General features: G+C 36.4%; 1 protein-coding gene and 1 non-coding gene across 8 annotated transcripts in view; both read left to right on the top strand.

Moving 5' to 3' along the window:
* ep400 (E1A binding protein p400) overlaps positions 1–22580 on the top strand; it is a 62053-nt gene extending 39473 nt beyond the window's left edge. For 3 of the 7 annotated variants that reach the window (XM_039772033.1, XM_039772034.1, XM_039772031.1), the window contains exons 26-51: positions 3373–3575; positions 3677–3846; positions 4496–4692; positions 5135–5246; positions 5560–5841; positions 5935–6015; positions 6170–6304; positions 7181–7225; positions 7735–7888; positions 9328–9563; positions 9795–9968; positions 10321–10365; positions 10440–10576; positions 10895–10951; positions 11035–11113; positions 11523–11714; positions 12225–12273; positions 12375–12484; positions 14187–14388; positions 14479–14645; positions 14925–15038; positions 15838–16015; positions 16217–16347; positions 16601–16729; positions 16840–16914; positions 20713–22580. In XM_039772033.1, coding sequence (XP_039627967.1) covers positions 3373–3575; positions 3677–3846; positions 4496–4692; positions 5135–5246; positions 5560–5841; positions 5935–6015; positions 6170–6304; positions 7181–7225; positions 7735–7888; positions 9328–9563; positions 9795–9968; positions 10321–10365; positions 10440–10576; positions 10895–10951; positions 11035–11113; positions 11523–11714; positions 12225–12273; positions 12375–12484; positions 14187–14388; positions 14479–14645; positions 14925–15038; positions 15838–16015; positions 16217–16347; positions 16601–16729; positions 16840–16914; positions 20713–20985 — 3727 coding nt within the window. In that variant the 3' untranslated portion in view covers positions 20986–22580. The remainder of the gene's footprint in view (positions 1–3372; positions 3576–3676; positions 3847–4495; positions 4693–5134; positions 5247–5559; positions 5842–5934; positions 6016–6169; positions 6305–7180; positions 7226–7734; positions 7889–9327; positions 9564–9794; positions 9969–10320; positions 10366–10439; positions 10577–10894; positions 10952–11034; positions 11114–11522; positions 11715–12224; positions 12274–12374; positions 12485–14186; positions 14389–14478; positions 14646–14924; positions 15039–15837; positions 16016–16216; positions 16348–16600; positions 16730–16839; positions 16915–20712) is intronic. The other 4 variants (XM_039772032.1, XM_039772037.1, XM_039772036.1 and 1 more) reach the window with 4 other exon arrangements.
* On the top strand, positions 3889–4020 carry LOC120541819. The gene has a single exon (XR_005636093.1). It is a non-coding gene; the product is annotated as a small nucleolar RNA SNORA49 (small nucleolar RNA).
* Positions 22581–23656: the final 1076 nt, after the last annotated feature.

The raw sequence follows: 23656 nt of genomic DNA, 5'->3' as shown, positions 1-23656 counted from the left end.
CATTGTTTGTCTACTTGTTAAAGAAGAAATTGAACAACTAACATTTAAGGCAACATAGTGTGTTTCAGTATCTTTTGTAATTATTTAATAATGCAGAATGTATTTGAAATCAAAACCTCCAGCAGCTGTGGCCCACCTGAGGCAGACATCCCATCTAGATCCTAACTCTAGTTTTTTTATGCAAGCTGTTTTTAACTGCAACTGAGCACCTTTCATAGTCATTTTCTAGTGATGTTTTTAGCATTGTCTGATTCTATTAGAAAAATGCAGCCTTGCTGAAATTATTCCATAATGAATGATTTGCTCTGATAGGTCAATTTCATCAAAATTTCAAGTTTTATTTATTACATGGCTTCCCACATCTGCGTGTGTTTTAATTTACTCAGGAGCTTTGCTCATTCTCTCCTAGATTAATGTCAGATGCTAGCAAGCGATGACATTTTTTAGCATACTATAAAAGCTCATATTGCCTTAACCTTGGACTCCTTTATCTAGATGTCTGCATTTTAAAAGAATATGCCTGTGTTTTATGAAATAAATTGCACCAGAACCTTTTTGAAAATGAATTATTGTAGTTGAGTTTTGACTGTTAACTACAGAAGATCTCAGCCACATTCAAGATATCTGTTTCATTCACATGCATGTTTGTTTGTTAGACACTCGTACATATAAGTGAACAAATTGTAAAAAGTTCATCTGTCAGGCATCAGCTTTTTTGAACTAGTGTTCTTTCATAGACTTGACCTAACCTGTTTTAATTTTTAACTGGAATTTACACAAGTTTAAAAAAAAAAAAAAAAAAAAACAAAGATTACAGATTAACTGAAAATACTGTTATATTGTACATTGTAGAATATTTAAACTAGTGGACGCCTGCCGTATCGGCAGTGTAAAAATAGGAACGGAAAACGGTGAGAAAAGAATTCGGAAATCAAGAAGAAAAATACTTCTTGAAAGACATAGTTGTGAATAGGTGTTTTGCTGGAGACAGCAGATAATGAGTCGAAAGATCTAATCTCGGAAAGAGCTTGAATTTCAGCTTCACCACCATAAACTGTAGATGTTGCCATGTATTGATAGTACTCATGACTTGTTGTGATAACTCGACTTGCGTTGGAAGGAATAACAGGAAGAACGTCTCCAAATCTGTCCCAATGTGATGCAACGAAATCTACTGTCCTATGTCGTAGTGAAAGTGCATTTCCTTCGTCAACCGTTTGTGTCAAGAAATGACCCACTGATAGGAACAGGTAGTTGCCGGATCCCAGAATACAGATGACGTTGTACAAAAATGTTGACAGAGAAGATACTGTCGTTCATTTTATAACAAAGACTTAGGAAACAACCGTCGCAGTATAACAAAAATAGCAAGGAGTGAAACCAATGGCAATGGTCGAGAGAGTACCTTCCTGTAGCAGGCTACGGAAAAGACTCCCAGGCACAGACATGGCCGAAGTGAAAGGTCATGCGGTCAGGCTAGATATTGAGCGGTGATGTGACACCAGTGGGGTCATGAGAGAGGAGCGAGGAACATGGTAGTCCGATGGAGGAATAGGAGTTGAGAAAAGCAGCGTGGAGAAGGGTTTGGAAGAGGACAAATAGGAATCGAGAAATGCTGTGTGGGCAGGACAGGGTTTGAAGAGGAAGCAGGACGAACCAGAAGAAAAATATATATGAGAGAAAATGTGATAGGTTGTTTCCAATTTCAAAGAGTTTGTAGAAATACAGTAATCCCTCCTCGATCGCGGGGGTTGCATTCCAGGACCCCCTGCGATATATGAAAATCCGCGAAGTAGAAACCATATGTTTGTATGGTTATTTTTATATATTTTAAGCCCTTATAAACTCTCCCCCACTGTTAACATTATTAGAGCCCTCTAGACACGAAATAACACCCTTTAGTCAAAAGTTTAAACTGTGCTCCATGACAAGATAGAGATGACAGTTCTTTCTCAAAATTAAAAGAATGCAAATATATCTTCTCTTCAAAGGAGTGCGCGCATTAGGAGCAGAGAATCTCAGAGAGAGAGAGAGCGCACTCGCTAAGAAAAGCAAACAATCAAAAAATCAATACGTGCTTTTAAGTATGCCGAAGCACCGCGATAAAGCGGCATTTTTTAGAGGAGCGTCTGTATCCTCTGTGCAAACAGCCCCTCTGTCAGGCAGAGAGAGTGAGAGAGACATAGAAAAGCAAACAATCAAGCACCGCGCGGGAAGCATATCGTATATCGTTGAGGAGTTTTAGTTAATACGTAATACATGCTCCGATTCGGTAGCTTTTAAGCCATCCACCAATAGCGTCCCTTGTATGAAATCAACTTGGCAAAGAAACTGATGAAGCATGTACCATAAATTAAAAGACCCATTGTCCGCAGAAATCCATGAACCAGCGAAAAATCCGTGATATATATTTAGATATGCTTACATTTAAAATCCGCAATGGAGTGAAGCCGCAAAAGTCGAAGCGCTATATAGAGAGGGATCACTGTACTTTGTAATTCACATTTCTCTTCAACATTTGAATAGGATAAATTTATTGGACACATTGGTTATTACTAATTTCTCACTAAAGTGACCGCAGTCATACAGCAGATATATGGCAATAAATTTAGGTTTTTCATGCCGAATTCTTGGAACAAGATCTGAATGATCTGCATTATACTTTTGGGTGGGTGCTAAATCATTTGTCATTTCTCATGCACACAGAGCCTGCCCCTGTGGCTTAACACCAAATCATACCTGTTTAATTTTGTTATAATTAGTTGCTGGATGTGTCAGATTGCATGCTTTTAGGTCAGGGGAGTGTGCCGGTTGTAAATAAAGTCTATGACTGCAAATCACTGGGGAAGTAGTGCACTGTGATATGACCTTAACCAAACCTGGCAGGATGTGTTCACTTTAATTGGTTAGTAAACGAATATAAAAATTGGGCATATTGCTGTTTTGTAGAAAATAAAGCTTTGGGATGCTGTATAGTGATGAAGTGTAAAGTGTTGTTACATTGAAATTATGGAGACTGCATTTGAATCCATGCCCACTCTCACTGTGTGAAGGTGGCAAACCCCCAAAGAAGAATCTGTCCCGATGTCCATGTTATGTTTGTTACTTGAGAGGGTGCCTTGTTTGATATGCTTAACCTAAATCAAAGCCCATCTTGGAAGCCTGTTGAATGGATCAGTTTATTAAAGTTGAATGTGTTACAGACATCTATTTTGCCACAAACTCTTAAGCTTTTACTTTGTAGAGTTCCATGTTTTAGAAAAATGGCTGTATTCCCATCTTTCTTAATGTATACCTTCCACCTTCAGGTCTTTAACATTGGGAATAAGTAAAATGTTGGAATAAATGCTTATTTGTAATTTGCTGTTGTAGGTTTTACCGTATTGTTCAGATTGCCATTGCGTTGCCACCCCATCTGTATGCAAGTAATCCTCCCCCACATTACAGTGTTAAGATGAAGCTTTTCAGGAGGAGGCTTCAGGAAGAAGTTGCTCCGTTTACAAGGCAGCTTAAAAGCCTAACTTCAGGTTGCTTTGTAGAGATGCCTGATCTTCACTTACTGCAGATGGATTCAGGTAAGACCTTAAAATAATTAAAATTTGCCAGTATAATTTGCTGTCATAGCAATTTTCTTATCAAAGGAGTTGGCCGCTTTATAAAAGAACTTTTTCTTTAGGAAAACTTGAGGCCCTGTCAGTGTTGTTGCGAAAGTTAAAATCTGAAGGTCGACGAGTGCTGATATTCACTCAGATGGTGAAAATGTTGGATATATTAGAGTTGTTCCTGAATTATCTTCAGTTAACTTATGTCAGAATTGATGAAAATGCACCATTACAAGATCAACAGGTATTTTTTTTTCCCAAGATTTTTAATGCTAAGTGAGATGTAATCCCTTTACCTTACTCCAGGAACTCTAACTGCAGTTTGGTTTCTGGCATTGTCTGGGGAAAGAGAAAAAGGCTCACTTCCCTCCCTGACTGAATAGAAGATTCTTTTGGGGCCTATACGTGAGCCAACAAAAACATTATGAATCTGGGGAATGGTTTATTTGATTAAGTTAATGAAATGATTTGCCAAAAAAAATGCATGAAACTAGTGATCTTGTTTTACCATTTCTTATAAAACACTACTTTAAAAGATGGTTATTTTAAAGAAACAACTAACATGGAACTGACTTGGCCGAGTATCTGCTCCAATAATTTGATAACTTTAAAGATGACTGAATAAATGAATTTTATGTACATTCTTATAACACACAGTATTTTCTTTTAGGATTTGTACGGCCCTAGTATGTTATCCATACACCAGGACTTAAAGCCATTGAGCATAATGGTTTCAAGTTAACTTTGGCCATGGACTTTGTTTCAAGGTTAATTTAGTTGACATTCTGTTACTGAATTCCGCTTACTTGCTTAATACCAAAAATACATTTTATTCATAAATGATTGCTTTATGCCGCAACTTCAATATTTTCTTTTTGTTTTTCTGAATACAGGACAAAATGAGGCAGTTCAATAGGAGGAAACAAATATTTTGTACGATTCTTTCAAATCGCTGCTGTTCTGTAGTGGGCAATGTCTTTGATGCTGATACAGTAATATTTTATGACACAGACCTGAATCCAACAATGGATTCTAAAACGCAGGATTGGTGTGACCGGATAGGAAGATCAAAAGACATCCACATATACAGGTAATTGCTAAATAAATTGTATTTTTGTTATGTGTGAATAAACCAATTCAATGTAAGACTTAATTAGATGTGCTATTTCACTTATTCCTGGGTAATCTTCCAGATAGTTGGTGCTCTTTTGTAGTTCTAATTCCCTTTCCTGAATTGAGCCCTCTCAAATCTGATGCTTTGTCCTGCATTCAAAAAAGGCAAAATTGATTGTTTTAAAGCCGTCTTTAAAAATGTTGACAAAGAGAAATTACCTTACACTTGATAAAGCCGTATTTGTGAAGAAAAGATGAGATTATTAGCGATGTTAGTGTTCCTCTAGTTCACAATAGGTTTGAGCTCATGTTTATAGTTAAGGACATAATGGATTTTTCATTTGATTAGTGGAGTAGAACTACACAGTATCATCTGTGGAAAGCTCAATAGCCCTTTTGATGTTCTGTCTACAACTCAGGCTTGAGAGTGGTAACTCCATTGAAGAAAAGCTGCTAAAGAATGGAACGAAGGATTTGATCAGAGAAGTTGCAGCACAAGGAACAGACTATACTCTGGCTTTTTTAACACAGGTAACAAAGTGTATGTGTGTTTACTAGCGTATGTGTGGACAATTATGTATGAATTAAATACTTACATTCTTAGTTTAAGCAAGAAAAAGCTTTAGTTAACCCACCCCTGTACATTTTTATGTACGTGATGTGCAATTGTGTTTTTAGTACTGTTTAGGTGTGTACTTTCAGTTTTTTGGTGTTAATTTAAATTTGAAATGCAGAGCTCGGGTAACAACTTGAAATTATCATTTGGTTTTCTTGCTTAATATTTTATGTTAATATGCCAAAAGCCTAATGTATTTCTGATTTCTAATTTTTACTTTCTTTTCAGCGAACAATCCAAGATTTATTTGAAGTGGAGTGTGGTTCAGGAGAAAAAGTAGAAGAATTTGTAGTTCTGCACCAAGACCCATCACCATCTGAATCAATTTCACCCAAAATTGCAAGACCTTACATTCAGGCTTTAAACAGCATAGGTGAAGAAAGCTTTTTTGAGGATCCCAAATACACTGAAGGAATATCTGAAATGAATGAAGATGGCAGCTCCAGTGATAGTGAATTCTATGAAAATGAGCCGTCTCGGTTAGAGGAATTGGTAGCAGTCTTAAAACAGGTATGACTTTGATAGTGAGAAAGTCCAACACAAAATTGTACATTAGCTTTTGTGAAATAAATTTACATTACTGTTTTTTTTCCTCCTCTGCAGCTTACACCAATTGAAAAGTATGCCTTGCAGTACCTGGAATTTAATCACACATCATCATCCACAGTTCAAGAAGAGAGCTGGGTAAGGCTTGCTGTAAAATGTAAAATCTGAATCGTATGGTTTTGTTTATGTAGTTAACCTGTTACATCGCTTTCATTAAGTTTTTAATATTAAAAAGAGTGAATTTTTTTTTGTGTGTGTGTGTGTAATTTGTTTTACACAATTTTAATTTTAGGAAAGAAAAAACAATGCAAAAAAACTGTGGGAGAGTGAGCAGCTGAAAAAAATTAAGATTGAGATGGATGATCAACTGATGCTGGCAGAAGAAGAGGAGCTGTTAACTTATACTAGAGAAGATGCTTATAACATGGTAAGAGAGAATGTTTGTTTTATATATTATGTAGCATTGTTGCAGTTTCATTTTGTACACAAACATGTCAGCCTGCTATGTACTAAATCAGACATATTACATGATGAAAGAAGAGAATTGCTAAACCTTAATTGTCAGATTCTTGGGAAAATGCTTTTAAGAACGAATGCTTTTTCCATTAATTGTGAGCGTTACTCATTCAGAGTACTGAGCACTAAGCTACTGAGCCATGTGTTCTCCTCTGGGTTTTTGAAATTAATAAACCTTCAAAGGTATGGTTTTCATCTCAGGCCTCATTTGGAGTTGCTGTGGTCCCTACCATCTATATAAAGTTTGTCCTTTCTTGTTTTTTTTTTTATTTTTATATACAGTTAGATTGCTATCCTATTCGAGTTTGCCCATTCCTATGCTGTTTTCTCTGATTATTTTTTTGTACTTGTCTGATTATAACCCTCAGGTAGTGAGTAATTTCTTAATAATTAACCATTTTACCATTCTCACTGCAGAAGCAGCCAACAAACGGGTTTATCTGTAATTATAAACTTGCCATTTCCATAAAAATAGCTTTAAGTTAAACCTGTTACTATAACACAGTACTAATTTTTAATATAGCAAATACCTACTTTTTTGAAGTAATGCAAAGTGCATCTTCAAGATTTTTTTAGGTCTCCGTTTAATTTTTCATATTTAAAAACACCAATATTTGTACTATTTTACTGTTTCATATTTCCAGGGTGTAGTCTTTCAGTGTTGGTCCTCAAAATTTGAAATTATTGTTTAAGTTGTCATATCTTCTAGTAGAAAACTGTTGCATTGTTTGTTTTCTAATGCACTGTTGGAGGTCTGACATTTATACCTTTGCTTTTTTTTATATAGGAATATGTATATGACGGTCCTGACGGCGAGACTGAAATAATGCCGGTACACTTTTGTGTTTTTCTTCTTTTTCTTCTTTTTATATATTTTTTGTATTCATGTGAACTCATTTATGTAAGCAGCAGCTATATAGAAACAACTTTTAAAGGCCTTATTTTGAATAACATTTGTGAGATTTCGCTCTGTAGTCGCTATTTTAAGCACTAGTGCTTCACTAGTTGTTTTATCTGGGTATGAAATGGGCACCTGTTAATAAAACTAGGCAGCAGTAGTTATGTTAGAAGATTTTAAAATCTCACATTATGTGTATGGCAGTAGAATAGTGGGTTTATAATTGAGAACGTGAGAAATCTGTTTGAACAGTTAAATTGTTTCTATTAATTTCAGAGATTAAATAAAACCACATTGAGAGAATTGTTCCGTTTCTAACTTCTCTATGATAGCATAGTGTTTGATATCACAGCCATATCGTCTTATTGAACACTTGCATCATGCATTTAACTGTAGAGCATCACTTCTGATAAGTGATTCAATTTACCTCTGGTCTGTTGTAGCTGTGGACACCACCAACCCCACCTCAGGATGATAATGACATATATATAGATTCTGTTATTTGCCTAATGTATGATATGACTCCCATGCCGGAATCAAAATTGCCTCCAATATACGTGAGAAAGGAGCACAAGCGTCTCAAGATGGATCCATCAGGTACAAGTTTGGCTAAGATACTGCTGTGAATTTTCTTTTTTCCCTAGGCTTTTTTTTTTTTTTTTAAGCATGTGTCTTTATTCATGTTTTTGTTCATTCCCTGCCTAAGTCATATGTAAGTGTGATATATCAACAAATTAATGCATTAAACATTTTAGAGTGTTTATAGGCAATGTGTAATTTCTAAAAGAAGTAAATTTCCTGGTAGATCTCTGGAAGGTAATTTGTTAATTTAACACACTGCATATAACATTCACTTTATTTTGATAGCGAATTCGTGTTAATAATTTAGACCTATTTTACAGATCTGCACTTCAACATGTGTTTAAATCCTAGATTGCATTATTGCTTAAAACCACAAATGCATGGTTATAATACATCAAAATAAATGACAGATTGCAACTGTCAACAAAACCACACTGCTGGATACAGCTTGAGTGTGAAGCTGCCTAACCTACAGATAGGTTAAATAAATTCACAAAGATGTATAAATGCAGATTAAAGTCTAATCCTCACCACTATAAAGTCTTAATGTACATTCTAATAGCAGTACATTGTAGAGCCCCAAATGGATGACTGCACTACCTTCAAAGGCACACCAAATGCTTTATCTTTTTGCATTTGTTTGCTGTCAACTTTTTTCTTTCTAAAATTTTACAATTAAGTGGTTGAGATGATACCTTGGTAGTTTCATTTGCATTGTATGTATGCAGCTTGTCTAAAGTGTGAACAAGGGACAGTGGGTTTGACCGTTCCATTAAAGTGCATTTTAAACTAAAATTATTTCTTCTCTCACTACATTTCTGCCAGTTAGTGGATTTAATAATAGCTTGATTTCACTTGATAAAATCTTCCACTACCTCACAGTTTAGCACAACAATCACACATTTGTATGGTAATAAACTAATTGCAGTAGGTTGCAAATATGAAATTTCAGGTCATTGGCGAGTCACGTCAATACATATCTGTTTAAAATGCAAGTGTTGTATGCGACAAAGACTAAAACCTAATATTAAACATCTGGCAATTATTCAGCACAGTTTTTTCATTCTTTTAGCTCTTTTCACATCTCTGTTCACAATTCGGGTTACATGTGGAAAGGGTAATTTAACAATATTTTTTTTTTCTGACTGTTCGGTAATACATTTTGATTGGCGGCAAAATCGGACAGGTCACGGTGTATTTATTTATATGTGATTTTTATCATTGTGTGCTTTTTTTCTCTGTCTTTTGGGTATCGTGGCTTTTGGGGTCATATCCCGGTGAGCTTTTAGATGCATGTTTAGATCTTGATTTGCTGGAACTTGGGCTTATTGAATCAAGAGTTTTCACATGTTCTGGGTCAAAGTAAACATAGTAGGAAAGAGATCATAATACCTACTCTAAGTAGCTTGTAAAATTCATGTTGTTTTTAACCATCACTGTTTTTGTATTTTTAGCAGTAGGAAGGAAAAAGAAGCAGCGTCATGGAGAAACAGTGATTCCACCTCGCTCCCTGTTTGACAAGGCCAGCATACTAAAAGTTCGTAGAGAGGGAAAAGACCAAAAGAAAAATTTCTCCCTCAAACAGCAGGCTCCATTTCCTAGACCTTTGCCTTCGCTTGTGAAGCCCACTAGCGATGTTGGGCAGGACAGTCCTGAGTGGCTGATCAGTGAAGACTGGGCTTTGCTTCAGGTATGACAAGTACTGCAGTCTGCTTAGCATTTTATTTAAATGAAATTGAATAACCAAACTCAGTCAATGGATTCATATTTTAGTTTGTAAGAACTAAGTCACTTTTAATGTCTAGCCTCTCTCTTTGTGTTTTTTTTTTTTTTTATTTTATATAATGTTCAGATTGGTTTTCTGTTAAATTTTTTAGGCCGTTTTTTGTCTCCTTACATTTTGGCCATGTGTACATTTTAGGCTGTAAAGCAGTTGTTGGAGTTGCCTTTGAACCTCAGCATTATTTCACCGGCACACACGCCAAACTGGGATATGGTCAGCGATGTGGTTAACTCCTGCAGTCGTATCTACCGTTCACCTAAGCAGTGTCGAAGTCGATATGAAAATGTGATTATTCCTCGGGAAGAAGGAAAGGTAAGATTTATCTAAAGTTGTGACTTTACCATGGTCTATCTCGGTTATGAGCTTAAAATTAAGAATTAAAAAGCTTTCATATTTTGAATTTGTTTTTACCTTGAATATTTATTAAAATCAATATTAGTATTATCATTTGAGTTCCATCTGGATTATAATCAGAGTTTAAATCTGAAATTAGAAAATATTACAGAGACAATTCTGAAGTTTTAACTGTTCACTAAAGCAAAAATATTTATATACACTAAGATGTTCTGATTTCTGAAATAAAATATTTTGAATATTTACCTTTTTTGTTAACCTATAATCTTTTGTAGCGTGTTTTTGTTACTGATATATTTTTTTGTTGCAGTTGGTCTATGAGACTCCCAAAAAGAAAACTAAAAATCTTTACAAGGTAAAGTATAATTTTTATTGATACTGACCCTTGTAAGTAATGTGTTTAGGTTTACTTTAATTTTTTTTTTTTAGGCAAAAAATAATCGCCCCTTGCGCACCAGCCAGATCTACATTCAAGATGACTGTGCCACACATGTGCAGTTATATAACAGTCGCTTTGAAATGATGAAGATGATTGCTGGTAAAAGAAACCCACCTCTCAAGCCAGTGTAAGTACTAAAATAGCCAGGCAGGTGTCACTTGTTTGTCCGAAAGGGGATTTTATGGACTGAACCAAGTCAAATATCTGCTGGTACCTATTAAGTCCATTATTTACTCGGACCTAGTACCTAGACACTTGAGATAAGGACCCAGGGATCTTCTGTTCAGTTCTAGCTGTTTTTGTTTTAAGTCTATTTGAATGTTTTTGTTTCTTCAATTATTAGGTTTTCCTGGGAATTTAGTAAAATAATGTTGACGATTATATAGAACTGTTGGGATTTAGCTAAACAAGGCCTTTTATGAACTGTTTCTCCTTTTCTTCATAGGCTAGGCATGAATCCTTTCCAAAAGAACCCCAAGCATGCATCTGTATTAGCAGAGAGGTACGTAATTTAAAGAATCTTTTGACACTGCTAGTGCAAAAATCAAGAAATATTAATTGCTTTCTGCCTATTCACTTCCTCAGTGGAATAAATTATGATAAACCGCTGCCACCGATTCAAGTAGCTTCTCAGCGAGCTGAAAGAATTGCCAAAGAAAAGAAGGTTAGTAGAAAATATTTGCATTACACCATTTTTTTTTTTTTTTTGTTCAGTCTCTAGGTTAGGGGGGGGGGATAATTGTGGCTTAAGTATTTGCCAAATTAATTTAGGAAGCTTTCTGTGTGTTGTCTGTTTTTGTGTATATTAGTGCTGTATTTTTTTGTTGGATTTATCTTGCCATCCATTCTTGGAATTCAAGAATTCAAAGTCCAACTAAAACCTATATCTGTTTTTTAACTAGCAAGTTTTTAATGTATTTACAACTACGCCAATGTCGAATACTTATTTTGGCGTTACACTCAGAATTGCATAAAGCAAGAACTGCCAGCATTGCTTACTTGCAGGATTGTGAAAGGCTTTTGCTTAAGTTGTGAATGGTAAGGAAGGGCTTCTTTGCATGTTGTGGTTTAAGGCTTTGGCAGAACAACAGAGAGCCCAGCAATTGGCTCAGCAGCAACAGCAGCAGCAGCAACAGCAACAAGCAGGTACACCACAGAACCCACAGCCCACCGCACCGCAAGCTCAAGCACAACAGCCTATCCAAGTTTCACAGGCCCAGGCTACTGTTCAGGTTGCCAATACTGTTGCCAACACAACGTTACTGGTAAGAGTAATGTTTTCTTCTTTTATTTTCTTTACCCTATTTTCTTAAGTGAGTATACTTGATCAGTTTTAAGCTTTTGTTGAATGTTGATGAGCAAGAATCCAAGAAATGTAATGGCAACCCTTAGGTGTGCTAGATATTTGTGTTGCTTTCCTGCACTCTTACCGACTCCGTGAAAAGTAAAAAGTGGTAACCATTTCTCCAAATTACATGACAGGTTCTTTTTTTTCTTTCTTTCTTTCTTTACCCGGGGGTCATCTTTCTTAGAACACTTGGTATTTTTTTGTCAGTTTTGTCCAGAAAAGGCAGGTTGTTTAAACAAATATCTTTACCCTCAAATGCAGTATTAGGTGGGTTATGTCTTGCTTTTAGTTGTGTGGTTTTGTTTAATTTGCTGGCTGCTTACAGTGAACATTGACAAAGTAGTAGAAATTCTAAATTTGTTTTTGCTTTTTTTTATTTATTAACTTGGAGGCATTTTGTTTTTCACCCTCATGACTTTCTATTCAGCAGTCCGGGACAATGAAAACAACACCTGTTGGAACAAGTCTGCAGAATGGTATGAATGCTCTGTAACTGGAGAGGAGAGATGCTACCTTTTCAGCAGAAACAATTAATAGAGTTGTGTTTTACATTGTTTTTTTTTTTCTTCTGTTCAAGCAACTGTTGGTGGAAATGTCATATTAAATACATTACCAGGAGTGGCAGCAGCCTCCTTCCCATCGAACAAACAGCGCCTGGCTTCACCAGTTATATCTAATACTTTAACTGTAAGTTTTATATTCAGTGTTTAACTGTCATTTTCAGTTCAGGTATTCATTGGCTGGATAAAAATGTAATCTTAAAAGCAGAAATATATTATGTGGTATTGAAAAGGATGCGCAATCGTACTTTTTTTTCTCCCAGTACCACTTGTGATACCTGAACTTGGGATATCAGCCTTTACAGAGACCAGATCAATTATCAGAGCTTGCTTGTCTTCATTAATTTAAAATGGGAAACTCCTTGGGATTTAATTATTTTATGTGTAGGGTGATGTGAGGATGTCGCTCTGCATAACATCTTAACTATTAAAAAAAGGATAAACTATGGGGTAATGCTACAAAAAAAGTCATCGTAATTTCTTTTTAAAAATAACCGAAAGAAATCTAAACATTGAAAGCAGTTGCATAACATAGTAATATTTTTTTTATTAGTGTAGACTTTTTAGTATGTAAGCAAACATGAAACATAAATAGGCTATAAATTACCGTTAGTGCTCTAAGATTTCTATCTCAACATCTTAACCCTCCTTCATGGCTGCTCCTTTGTTTTAAATTGCTATAAGTTTTTGCTTCTCCCAATATTCATGTTTAGTTTATTGAAGAGAGAGAGATTTTCTTCAGAATTTGGATCTGGAGAATGAATTATGATGTTCTATGTTTCATCATATTATCATTTTCGTTTACCCAAAACTGAACATTCAGTGTTCTTATTAAGTATCTGAACACCTGGAAATGTAACAGAATTTGTAGTTTATGCAATCCAAAACCCTCACTTTCATTCTTCCCTTGAGTCCAACTCCTCTGAATTAAGACAAAGCCAAACTAAACGTGTTTGATTTTATTGAGGCAAGATGCAGACTGGCTGGATGGAGTTGCTGGGTATGTCAGACTACTGATAGTCACAGGAGTTTGCTGTTGCTGCTTCTGTCTTGCTAAGATAATGAAAATGAAGTCTGCCACTGACAATCACTGGAAAAGCGGCCCACTGGAGTAGACTGTAGTGTCCATTGTCACAAGACCGTAAAGGCAATGGAGAATCATAGTAATGCCTGGAATACTGTATTTTAACAAAAAAAGACTGAACTTAAAGTGAGAAAGCAAGTAAAGGAACGTTTTGCATTTTCTCTTGGTTTGATGGTTTTTTTTAAAGCAGTCCTGTTGCCAGGTGTCAGACGTCGGGCTGAGCTTAGAAGCCATATCACATCTGGCCAATACCCAATCTGCCTAGTAAGGTCAATATCGTTTCTGATCCAATCCATCATATTAAGTCCACTGTCTATAATTAATTTAGACTGCAAAGTAAGTTATGTTATTCACTTTTACAGTATTTGCTATTCTTTGGCTAATACTAGGCAGTCATTTCTGTTAGAATAAAAATTATATTAATATTTTGAGTCAGTTTGCCATTATTGGGTTTCATGTGTAGTGTAGTGGGCTTTTTTCCGTTGGTCACTCCTTTCAAAACTATGATGCAGCAAGGTGGCACACCACCTTTTAGATGTGATTGTTGCTGCCTGAACTTCTCAATTGCTGTATGAGTATGCGAAAAGCTTTCGTTCTAGTTTAGAAAAAATTAAGATAGAAAATCACAAGAATCAAAATTCTTTAATACATAATGCAGGAGTGATTGAAAAATAATACATATACTGTCAAAATTTTTACTGTAACATTTTTTGTAAATTTCATGTTTTTCAACATTTTTCCATAGAATGCAGGTGCCTCCACTCCTCAGGTCTTGCATGCTCAACCTAGGAACGTGACGACTCCTGCTGCTCCAACTGAGGTTGTCGCCATTGCAGCAAATCAAAGTGTCAGAACTGTCGCACCTGTCACAGCTCCAGCAGTAGTTTCAACCACTCTTGCTCCAGTACAAACTCAAACCAGGCCCGCAGTCACACAAGTCCCATCAGGTAAAAAAAAAAAAAGAAAGAAGACTTGTTCTGTGTGATTGATGTTATCTGGTTGATATAATCTAAAATGAAATAATTTTGTACCTGCAGCTGCTGCACCGGGAATGTCCCTTCATGCTAATAAGCCTACACTTGCTCATGCCCAGCTCTTAATCAGACAGCAGCAGCAGCAACAAGCAGCAGCACAGGTGCACATTCAAGGCCAAGTGCAGGCGCCATCCGCCACACAGATCAAGTCACTGGGCAAGCCAACTCAGGTGTGTATAATGGAGCTCGTACAGTTTGAGTGAACCTTGTGCTCGATGAAGGAAGAATGTAGAGACAGTTGTCTAGTGTAGTGGCAGTTTGGAATTTTTTCTAAACACTATCTTAACCTCCAGATATACATGTATGTTTAATTTTTTGTTAAGAATCCTTTTAGACTAGACATGGCATCCTTAACCATAAAGTTTGTGCGTCTTTCTCTAATGGGTATGGACTAAAGTTAAGCACTTTGCATAAAAGCATGCATTTTAAAAATGTGTATTTCTGTGTAGGATCAGCTATTAAAGCAGCAACAGACTCAGCAGCTTGCTACAATGGCGGGACCCAGAGGGGGTCCAGTCCTTACCAGTGCCGCTGCTGTCACCAGTCTACAAGTAACACGCATGGTGAGTATCTTTTTCAATATTTTTATTTACTTATTGTTAAAAACTGTAACCTCTTAAGTCAGGGGTCCCCAACTCCAGTCCTGTAGGGCCGCAGTGGCTGCAGGTTTTCATTCTAATTAATTAGCGACCGTTTTTTTCTGCTAATGAACTTCTTTTGCCTTAGTTGTCTTGGACACCTTAATTTCTTCTTCCTTAACTAGAAGTTAAACAACAATGAGAAACAAGACAAGCTGCCACATGACCAGCTCACCTGTGCCCAGTATCTGAAAATAAAGAAAGGTGAAGGTCACAGTAAGGCTGATCTGCTCAGGTCACCAAAACATGTTGACGATGTTCTTAGAAAAAACAGAAAATCAACTGTTTTGGAAATGTCTTCTGTGCCAGAATGAGAGCAGTAACAAGCCATGGAATTCAGTAATGAGTTTAATTAACAGCAAGATTCGGCTTTTCATTAAGAAACTGGTTGGAGTTTGAAACCCCCAAGTTAGCTGGTCACCTGTTGGCTCTTTTCATGTCTTCACAGGGCTAACAAAATGAAGGGAAAAGGATTTAATTACCAGTGAGAACTGGTCATTGATTAGGAAAAGGGTTAGAAAGTGGCCTGCAACCACTGCGGCCCTCTAGGCCCGTAGTTCGACAACCCTGTCTTTAGTTATAAACATCTTTCAGTGATCTTATCTCTGTTAATAATCTCTTCAATGTGTATGTTATTTGTCGGGTATTGAGCAATAACCCATTGTCAAGTCAGATTGTGTTTCCCAACTTTGTGTTTTTTTATTTTCTCAACCCCCCAATATAGCCAGCAAGAATGCCCACCACTCAGATTCAATCACAAGGCCAGATCCCTACCCAGGCACCACAGACCGCTCAGGTCACATTGACTAAATCTCCGGTGGCTGTTGTGCCTTCTCCAGGAGTCACATTGCCTGTAACGATGGGAAATATTAGTGTTGCTATTGGGCAGTCACAGAAAGCAGGTGAGGTGAATGCTGCTGGGTCACGGAAGTCATTGTAGGACTCAATTCACTTGTTAGCAATTAACTAATTTTGAATTAAAACGGATGAAAATCGTAGATTTTCTTGATAGTGATAACTTCAGATCTTGAACTGTATTCTTCAGAGGTTTATTTAGTGTTAATGAATGTGACGTGACGTGACGTGTTGTTGACTTCTCTCAGGAGGTCAGGTTGCATTTCCACCAACGCTTCAACTTCTGCAGCTGAAGAAGCAGGGAGCAGCACAGGTGGCTCCACAGCAGAAAGCCGTGCAGCCTCAAGTTGGACAAGGCCAACCTGCAGTCCAGCAGAAGGTGACTTTTTTTATTTTAATATGCTACTGAAACCTTGCATATTGCTTTACAATGGTCATTTTTACACCTATCACACAGCCTCCAGTAATCCTGATAGTTTTATTATTGTTTTAAAATGGACAGCTGAACAGCCCAGTCAGTGATTTATATCATTAATTGTAAAATGTTTTTTGAAAAAAAGTGTGTGTTTAACATTTCAAATTTAGTTTTTTTTTCAGTCTTAAAACACTTTGTTTTGAATTTTAATTTGCAGCTTGCTGCTCAGTCTGCTCAACCCCAGCAGAAAGTGGCCTACGCAGCACTTAAAACACAGTACCTAGCGACCCCTGTTACCCAAGCACAGAAGCCAGCAGGAACACAGCAGGTGCAGGCTCAGTTGCAGGTAACAGAACTTGTTTTGAATATCCTACAGAGTATTAAGAGAGTTTAGCTTCTGCGTCTTCATTGATTATAAATCCATCACTCTATAAAAATAAAAATTATTTTTAAAAGGTTGCAAAGCTTCCCCAGATTGTCCAGCAGCAAGCGATAGCGAATATCCCTCAGATGGTGCCTGCACCACAACAGGTAACAGTTCTTGGAAAAGATAATCGTTTTTATAAAATATTTGTTTAGAATGTGTCTCATTAATATTTGGGATGATCACATATTTTAATTCTCATAGTTCTTGGTTTTGTTCTGATTTTGGAATTTAATGTGTTAAAGTGTGATTTACAGAGTGGTAGTTAGTCCTTTAATTATCACAGAGCCTGAGTTATACTAGTGCTGAAAGTGTAATGCCTACTTGTGGTTTTTGAAGGAATCTTCATACAGCAACTAATGTTGGACATTCTTTATATTGTTTTATAATTGGCTAAATCAATGTGTGACAGCTGACTAAACACTAGGGTTTTTTTTATTACAGGCACAGTTCACAGGGGACTTCAAATTATTACAATTCTGACATAATGTATAATGAACATGGATTAGTTCATGTACAAATCAGACCATGCTGGATAAATTAATCCTTGTAACACTCAAAATGTTCTGTTAATAAGAATCCATACACGGATTCTAAGTAGAATAAAGCAGTAAATATATATTAAGGTAACTGCCATTCCTTTAAAGTTAATTTTGTCTTTTGTCAAATGCTGCCAAAGTAGACTAAAGTAGCGCAAGCTCCTCCTGTAACAAAATATGCAAATTCAGCAGTGGCCAGAGTAATAAAATAATATATTCAACATAACAAAAATAACATTTGATGTGAATTGCTAATTTAGCCATTCTTGTTAAGCCCACACTGGTGAAGATCCAGAGAAAAGAAATGACACATCTCACTGTGACCAGGTTTTGAAGCCTATGGCAAGCCAACTTAACATTTAAAAATCTCTAAAAATGAATTTCAGATATCCTAAAATGAAGCTGACTAAGATGTCTGAACCTTGTTTCCAGATATCTCTATGCTTGTTTACTTTCCCATGTTACATGGTACTTGCCATCTATTTAAGACATCTTGAAATGCATTTGACATTTTTAAAATGAGCAGGAAGTTATTTGAAGAAATCTGGAAAAGTATTTGAGATAACTTAAATTGTATTGTAAAAAGAAAATGATGATCAGATATGCTAAAATAATTTCATGTCTTTTGTAAAGATGACAATGTTTTTTTAGTTGAAATCAAATTCAAGACATCTTAATATATTTTAAGATATCTGAAAAGGTGCAGAAACCCTTTTTAAAATATTGTGAAATTAATTTGAGATCTCTAAATGTATTTTAGATATTTCAAACAGTCAATTTTAAGATATCTTAAAGGTATCTAAATTTATATTTGAAGATATCTCAAAACAATTTCTTGTGCACTCCAAAGGCTTTCTAGGTATCTTAAAATAGCTTCCTGTCCATTTTCAGATAACTAAATTTCATTGCAAGATCAATCAAAATAACTTCCTATGCATTTTGAGCTATTTGAATATCTTTTTGGGATACCTTAAAATAGGCACGGAGTTCCACATACAATAGGAATTTCTGAAAGAATTGATTTTTAGATACCTCAATGTACAGTGCGTCATTTCAAGGTAATAGGAAATATATTTGAGATATCTGAAATTTACCCAATTGGACAAAAACATCTATCTAAAAACACATTTCACATATCCGAAAGAATAACAGATACCTGACATTACATTAGTCCAGGTGTCTTTAAATGCATTTTGAGATCTCTCTAAATGTTACTTTGGCTTGCAATAGAAGCCATTATGTTGTGAGGATACATAACATAAGAAGTATGGAGTTGATCTTCTCTGCATTTTCACTGTTATGATGTTATTTCTGGATCTATTTTGTTTAAGAACATTTTGCTCTTAGCCAAGATATATTTCATACTTTTTTTTAGTTTTAGAGATCTCTCTTCTCCCCAAGTGTCTTTTTCTTTAGCCAACGTCCAACTATGGGCTATTTGTATTAAATATTTTCCACCCACATTTGTTGTGTCAGTCTTTATGTTGCGCTGTCCAAAGAGTTTATTCTTGTCAATTGAGTTAGGAGTAATAAATATATCTCTGTATTATCAAAGAAAATCTTGGGATGAGAGTTTCTCTGAGATAATTTCAAGCTCCACAAGAGATAGTTGCCCGGACCAAGTGGAATTGAAAACCTAGCAGGTCCAAGCAGGGTTGGGAGTAGAAGACAAAGTACAATGTCGTAAAGAGGTTGAAAAAACGTTGGCACGATACACATGCAGAGCAGGTTAGAGATTATAAAAGTACTAAAATTCAAAAGTCTCAAAAAACTGATAGTAAAGATCACAGCGCAAACAAATGGAAATTATTACTTGGTGAAATAATGTAACAGTGAAAAGAGATCGAATATATGGACATAAGTAATATGACAGAAGTATGGAGATATTGTTTGGCTTTAAACTTTTAAGTCGGAGACTTGCAGATGGTGTAATTCATGTTGCCATCAGGGAAAAGTAGTTTCTTCCCAATGAAGAGGTGTATCCATGAGAAATAAAAGATTTATTATTTGGTAAAAGTGAAATCCCCAAACATTACAGGCAAAATATCTGAATCTACAGTAATCTGTTTGCATCATTCTATGCTCAAAATGTAGATTTACATGATTAAGCATCATACGCTATGAGAATCTGTGGTCCTACAACAATCAAAGAAACCACAATTCGGTCAGGTTTATATTTATGATCACGGAGAAGTGATGCAACATAGAATCGAAAGAGTTAAACGATCGTATATATTAGAAATTCTGCAGCCAATAATGGATACAAACCCATATGTCTAAAAGTATCACATTTTACACTAAATTTATCTGAAAAACACAGACAAAAGTTTTCTTGGATTTCTATATGAATCTGAAAGATCACGCTTAGATATGTAATAATTCATTACATTTATATAGCGCTTTTCTCTGTACTCAAAGCGCTATCCACACAGGGAGGAACCAGGAAGCGAACCCACAATCTTCCACAGTCTCCTTACCGCAAAGCAGCGGCACTACCACTGCGCCACCTGTGAGGACGAACCAACATGTGACGAATTGTCAGTGATAATAGTTTTGACAGAGTTGATATTCTTGTTTATCCAAAAGCACAGCGCGATTTGTCACAAGCGGGAGATCCGGAAAATGACTAGTGCGTAGGGGTTGGCAAGCAGGGGGCAGAGCCCCCGTAGTTGGTTAAAGAATTGATTACTTCATTTTTTACTTTTTGATTGATTGCTCACTGATTTATTGTTAAATTTAACTTGAGCCCATACATGTTTGCCATCCCCCCTGTATTGTCAAGTACAGGATTGATTTGTATACCAATTATTTCCCCGAAGGGATAGCCCCGGTGTACGGGCCGTTGTCCTAAAGGACAGTTATAATGCAAGCGATGCCTTAATCGAATGGTCTAAAATGTCCCATCATTTTCAAGACAAGCTTGTAATGCTATTAGACTTTGACATTTCCGTCAGTGGGCCTCTTGTGAGCTACAGAGTATTGCTGGCTTCTTGGAGCTTTAACAACAGATGTTAGGCATTCCCACAGTGTATGTAGTAAACTACATTTTGACTCTTATTTGTCTCTGCCCAGACAATAGTGGTTTGTTGCATGATTGTGAGATCTATACACTGTATTCTGTATTTTAAAGTGACATTCATGAATTTTTAATCACTCTGGATTCCCCCTGCCTGCATTTTTTGTAGTTCCCTTTTCAATATGCATGTTCTATTTTGTACAGAAGAGATACTAACTAACTTTGATCTAATGAAATTTTTGGCAGATTACGTTTGAAGAATTAAATATGTTTACTACAGATAGATATAGATATATAGATAATATAATATACTATTAAACCTGGTTTCTTTTTTCATTGTTTATTCATAGATTCAACAGCCACAGACTGTGACGTTATCCCAGGCCGGTGCCACCACTTCTGGACAGCAGCAGGTCCAGGTGATGTCCACATGTACCATGCCAACCCAGGTGGTGCAGACTAAATTAATCCAGCAGCCCGTGGTGACTGCAACTTCCCCTCAGATTCAAACGCCTCCTCCACACAGCCCAGCTCAGACGCAGGTAGCTTCTGATGCGCAGGCCAAGGTGCAGGTCAGAACTGCACAGGCCGTGCGGGGAAAGGCACCTACCAAACCTACCTAAGAATTTCCTGGCGTGCAGAAAACCTTAAAACAGGATGGAATGGCAAAGGGATATTTACAGTGAATTTATAAGTATCCGTTTCTAAAGAATGATGAGTGAAGCCCTTAATGCAGGCCTTTCATATTGAGGATTAAGTTAGTCTTTTTCACAGTGAATAAATTCTCCTGCATATCCATAACATTACGAAGCAATCAGAACCTCTTTTTATGTCATTATGTACCAGTAAACCTTCTACTTGATCCGTCCACAATCCGCTCCTGTCTTGTGCTGGTTATTACCAGGTATGACTCGAGCTTCCTGCCGTCCCTGACAAGGAATATGCAAGTCTACAGAGTGGTTGGACAGATGGATGTTGAGCTGCTGTTCACGAGTAAAATGCTATGAACCCTTTGCTATTTGGGATTTAATGCATATTCTTGGAGCGATGTTATTGAAAACAAACAGGCTTGACTTAGTTGTCTGTAGTGGTCATACTTATGTCACTGGAGTTGTTTTCCCCAAGGCCTTCTCTTGTTGCTACAAATTATGACAGTACTTCTTACTGTACTTCACCCTTTTCTTCTGTCCTCATCTTTATCAGACGTTGTTGCTGAACTGAACTGACTCAAGGTAGAGGTGGTCCAATAACTACTATATACACGCCAGCCAAAATCGTACAACATTTGTATTGAACAGTAATTGCAAAAGTCGTAAAGTGCTGGATTGTATTCAGCTTCAGAGTCTGAGACCTTGTCCACTGGCAAATACTGAATATTCAGATGGTGTTTTATTTGTATGCCTTTTGGTATATAATGAAGGTATTTGTGAAATGTGACCATTAGCCCTACTTGGACTGAACGGAAATAGAAATGGAAAATGGGTAATTAATAATGCCATTTAGAAATGATGTGGATATGCACAGGAGTAAATTGCTTTGGGGTAATATGAGAGGGTTGGGGGGTCTTGAAACAGTTAGAATTGTGGATTATTTGAGGGTATGGGAGAATTTACTACAAGACATGGGATATCGGTGTGTGTTTTGTTTTTTTTTGTTTCTTTTTTCCTTTTTTATTTTACTGAAGAGTAATTTGTTGGTTGTGATAGAAACAGTTGTTAAGACATTCCAAATGTGGAAGAGTAATTTGTTTCATAATGGAATATGAATATCTTTTTTTTTATTATTATTAGTGACATTTGTTGTGTGTGCTTGTTCTCTCCCCTCTTTCTTCACTCCTCCATTGTCTTACAGTATTCATGCATTTCACCTTAAACAAAATATTTCTTTATTTGTATATGTTTGTATTCTGGTATTATAAACCAAACACTGTAAAGAAAAAAAAAGACTATAAAGTAATGCATTTCTACTTTTTTTTTTTTTTTTTTGTTCTTTTTAACTGTGTAAAGACTTGTCTCCGTTTTGTAAATATGTATCACTAATTGAGTTGTTTGCATTATAAAAGTATCATTATGGTATCATTTAACTATTTTAAACATGTAAATAACCCAGAAAAACAACAAATTTGTACTTGTAAAGCAGGCTTCAACATAGCTGTAATTCAGTTTTTTTCAGCCTTGCTAAAGGCCTAATAAATTGTACATTTTTATAGTGCACTGTATTGTTGTGCTTGATGTTTTTATAGCACTCAAGTTTGGAGGCTTTTACTTTACATGCTGCACTGTTTACCCCGTCATTGTCTGCCTCTGATGCTATTCAGTGAATGTGCTGCTCTCCTTTTGTGGATGAAGCACACTTTTATGGAGGCCAGCACAAAAACTCAACTAAAAAAAACCTGTGTGCCCTAAACACAGGGATTCCAACAAAAATTCTGTCCATCCCAGTTAAGGCACCACTTATACTATGTGTTCTTGCATAAATAGATAAAACAGAATACCAAAGTAGCTATCCTTGTTCTTTTGGTGTGTTCATATGCACTTTGGACATCTCCTGGGATTTGCTTTGTGTTTTCAGGGCTGGTGTGAAAATAAGTTAACTTAATAACCAGAATGTCTTCAAGGGTTGCCTGTGATGCATCCCCCTCTATGCTAGGTCAGGCACAGGCTGGAGACGACGGGATGAATCCATGACCACTAACCAACCCCACACACCCCCACCAGCTTGGCCATAGCAACCTGCTCCCTAATGTTGGACATGAATGAGCTGTTGACCTGCAGAGCAAAGACTTTGAAATGAACCAGGTTATTAAAAAAAAAAAAAAAGGACTTGGTTATGGGAGGTGACTTGACTGCAGATGTGTGGAAGGGGAGTATTGCACATTCGAGCAAAGACAGGAGGACAAGTACAAGTGAATAGTACAGAAGAGGCCTCATTTATATAATCAAGAAGACAAAATATTAAGTAGTTGATAACAAAAATGGTACAACCATACAGTGCTTGGCCATCTTGTAATAGCTGGTACCATTCAGGAATGGCAGGCTGTGCTTTGATGCTATACTACCATAGCAATCAAAAGTCTGCTATGTCATGTTTTTGATAGAAATTGACACTTTGTCATTTCATATGCTAATTAGAATTTACAAAGGATAAACTAAGGGAGTGGCATTGCAGTCATATGTGAGTAATAACTCAAAAACCTGTCATTTCAAGCAACAATAATGTCTTTGTCCTGGTTTTGTATGGTATTTTGGTAAAGGAGCTATTCATTTCTTTTAAAAAAAACTGAAACTGTGGGTT

The sequence above is a fragment of the Polypterus senegalus genome, chromosome 12 (genome assembly GCF_016835505.1).
Source record: "Polypterus senegalus isolate Bchr_013 chromosome 12, ASM1683550v1, whole genome shotgun sequence".
Taxonomy (NCBI): domain Eukaryota; kingdom Metazoa; phylum Chordata; class Cladistia; order Polypteriformes; family Polypteridae; genus Polypterus; species Polypterus senegalus.
The sequence above is the reverse complement of the archived record's forward strand: the minus strand, read 5'-3'. Positions and strand labels throughout refer to the sequence as shown.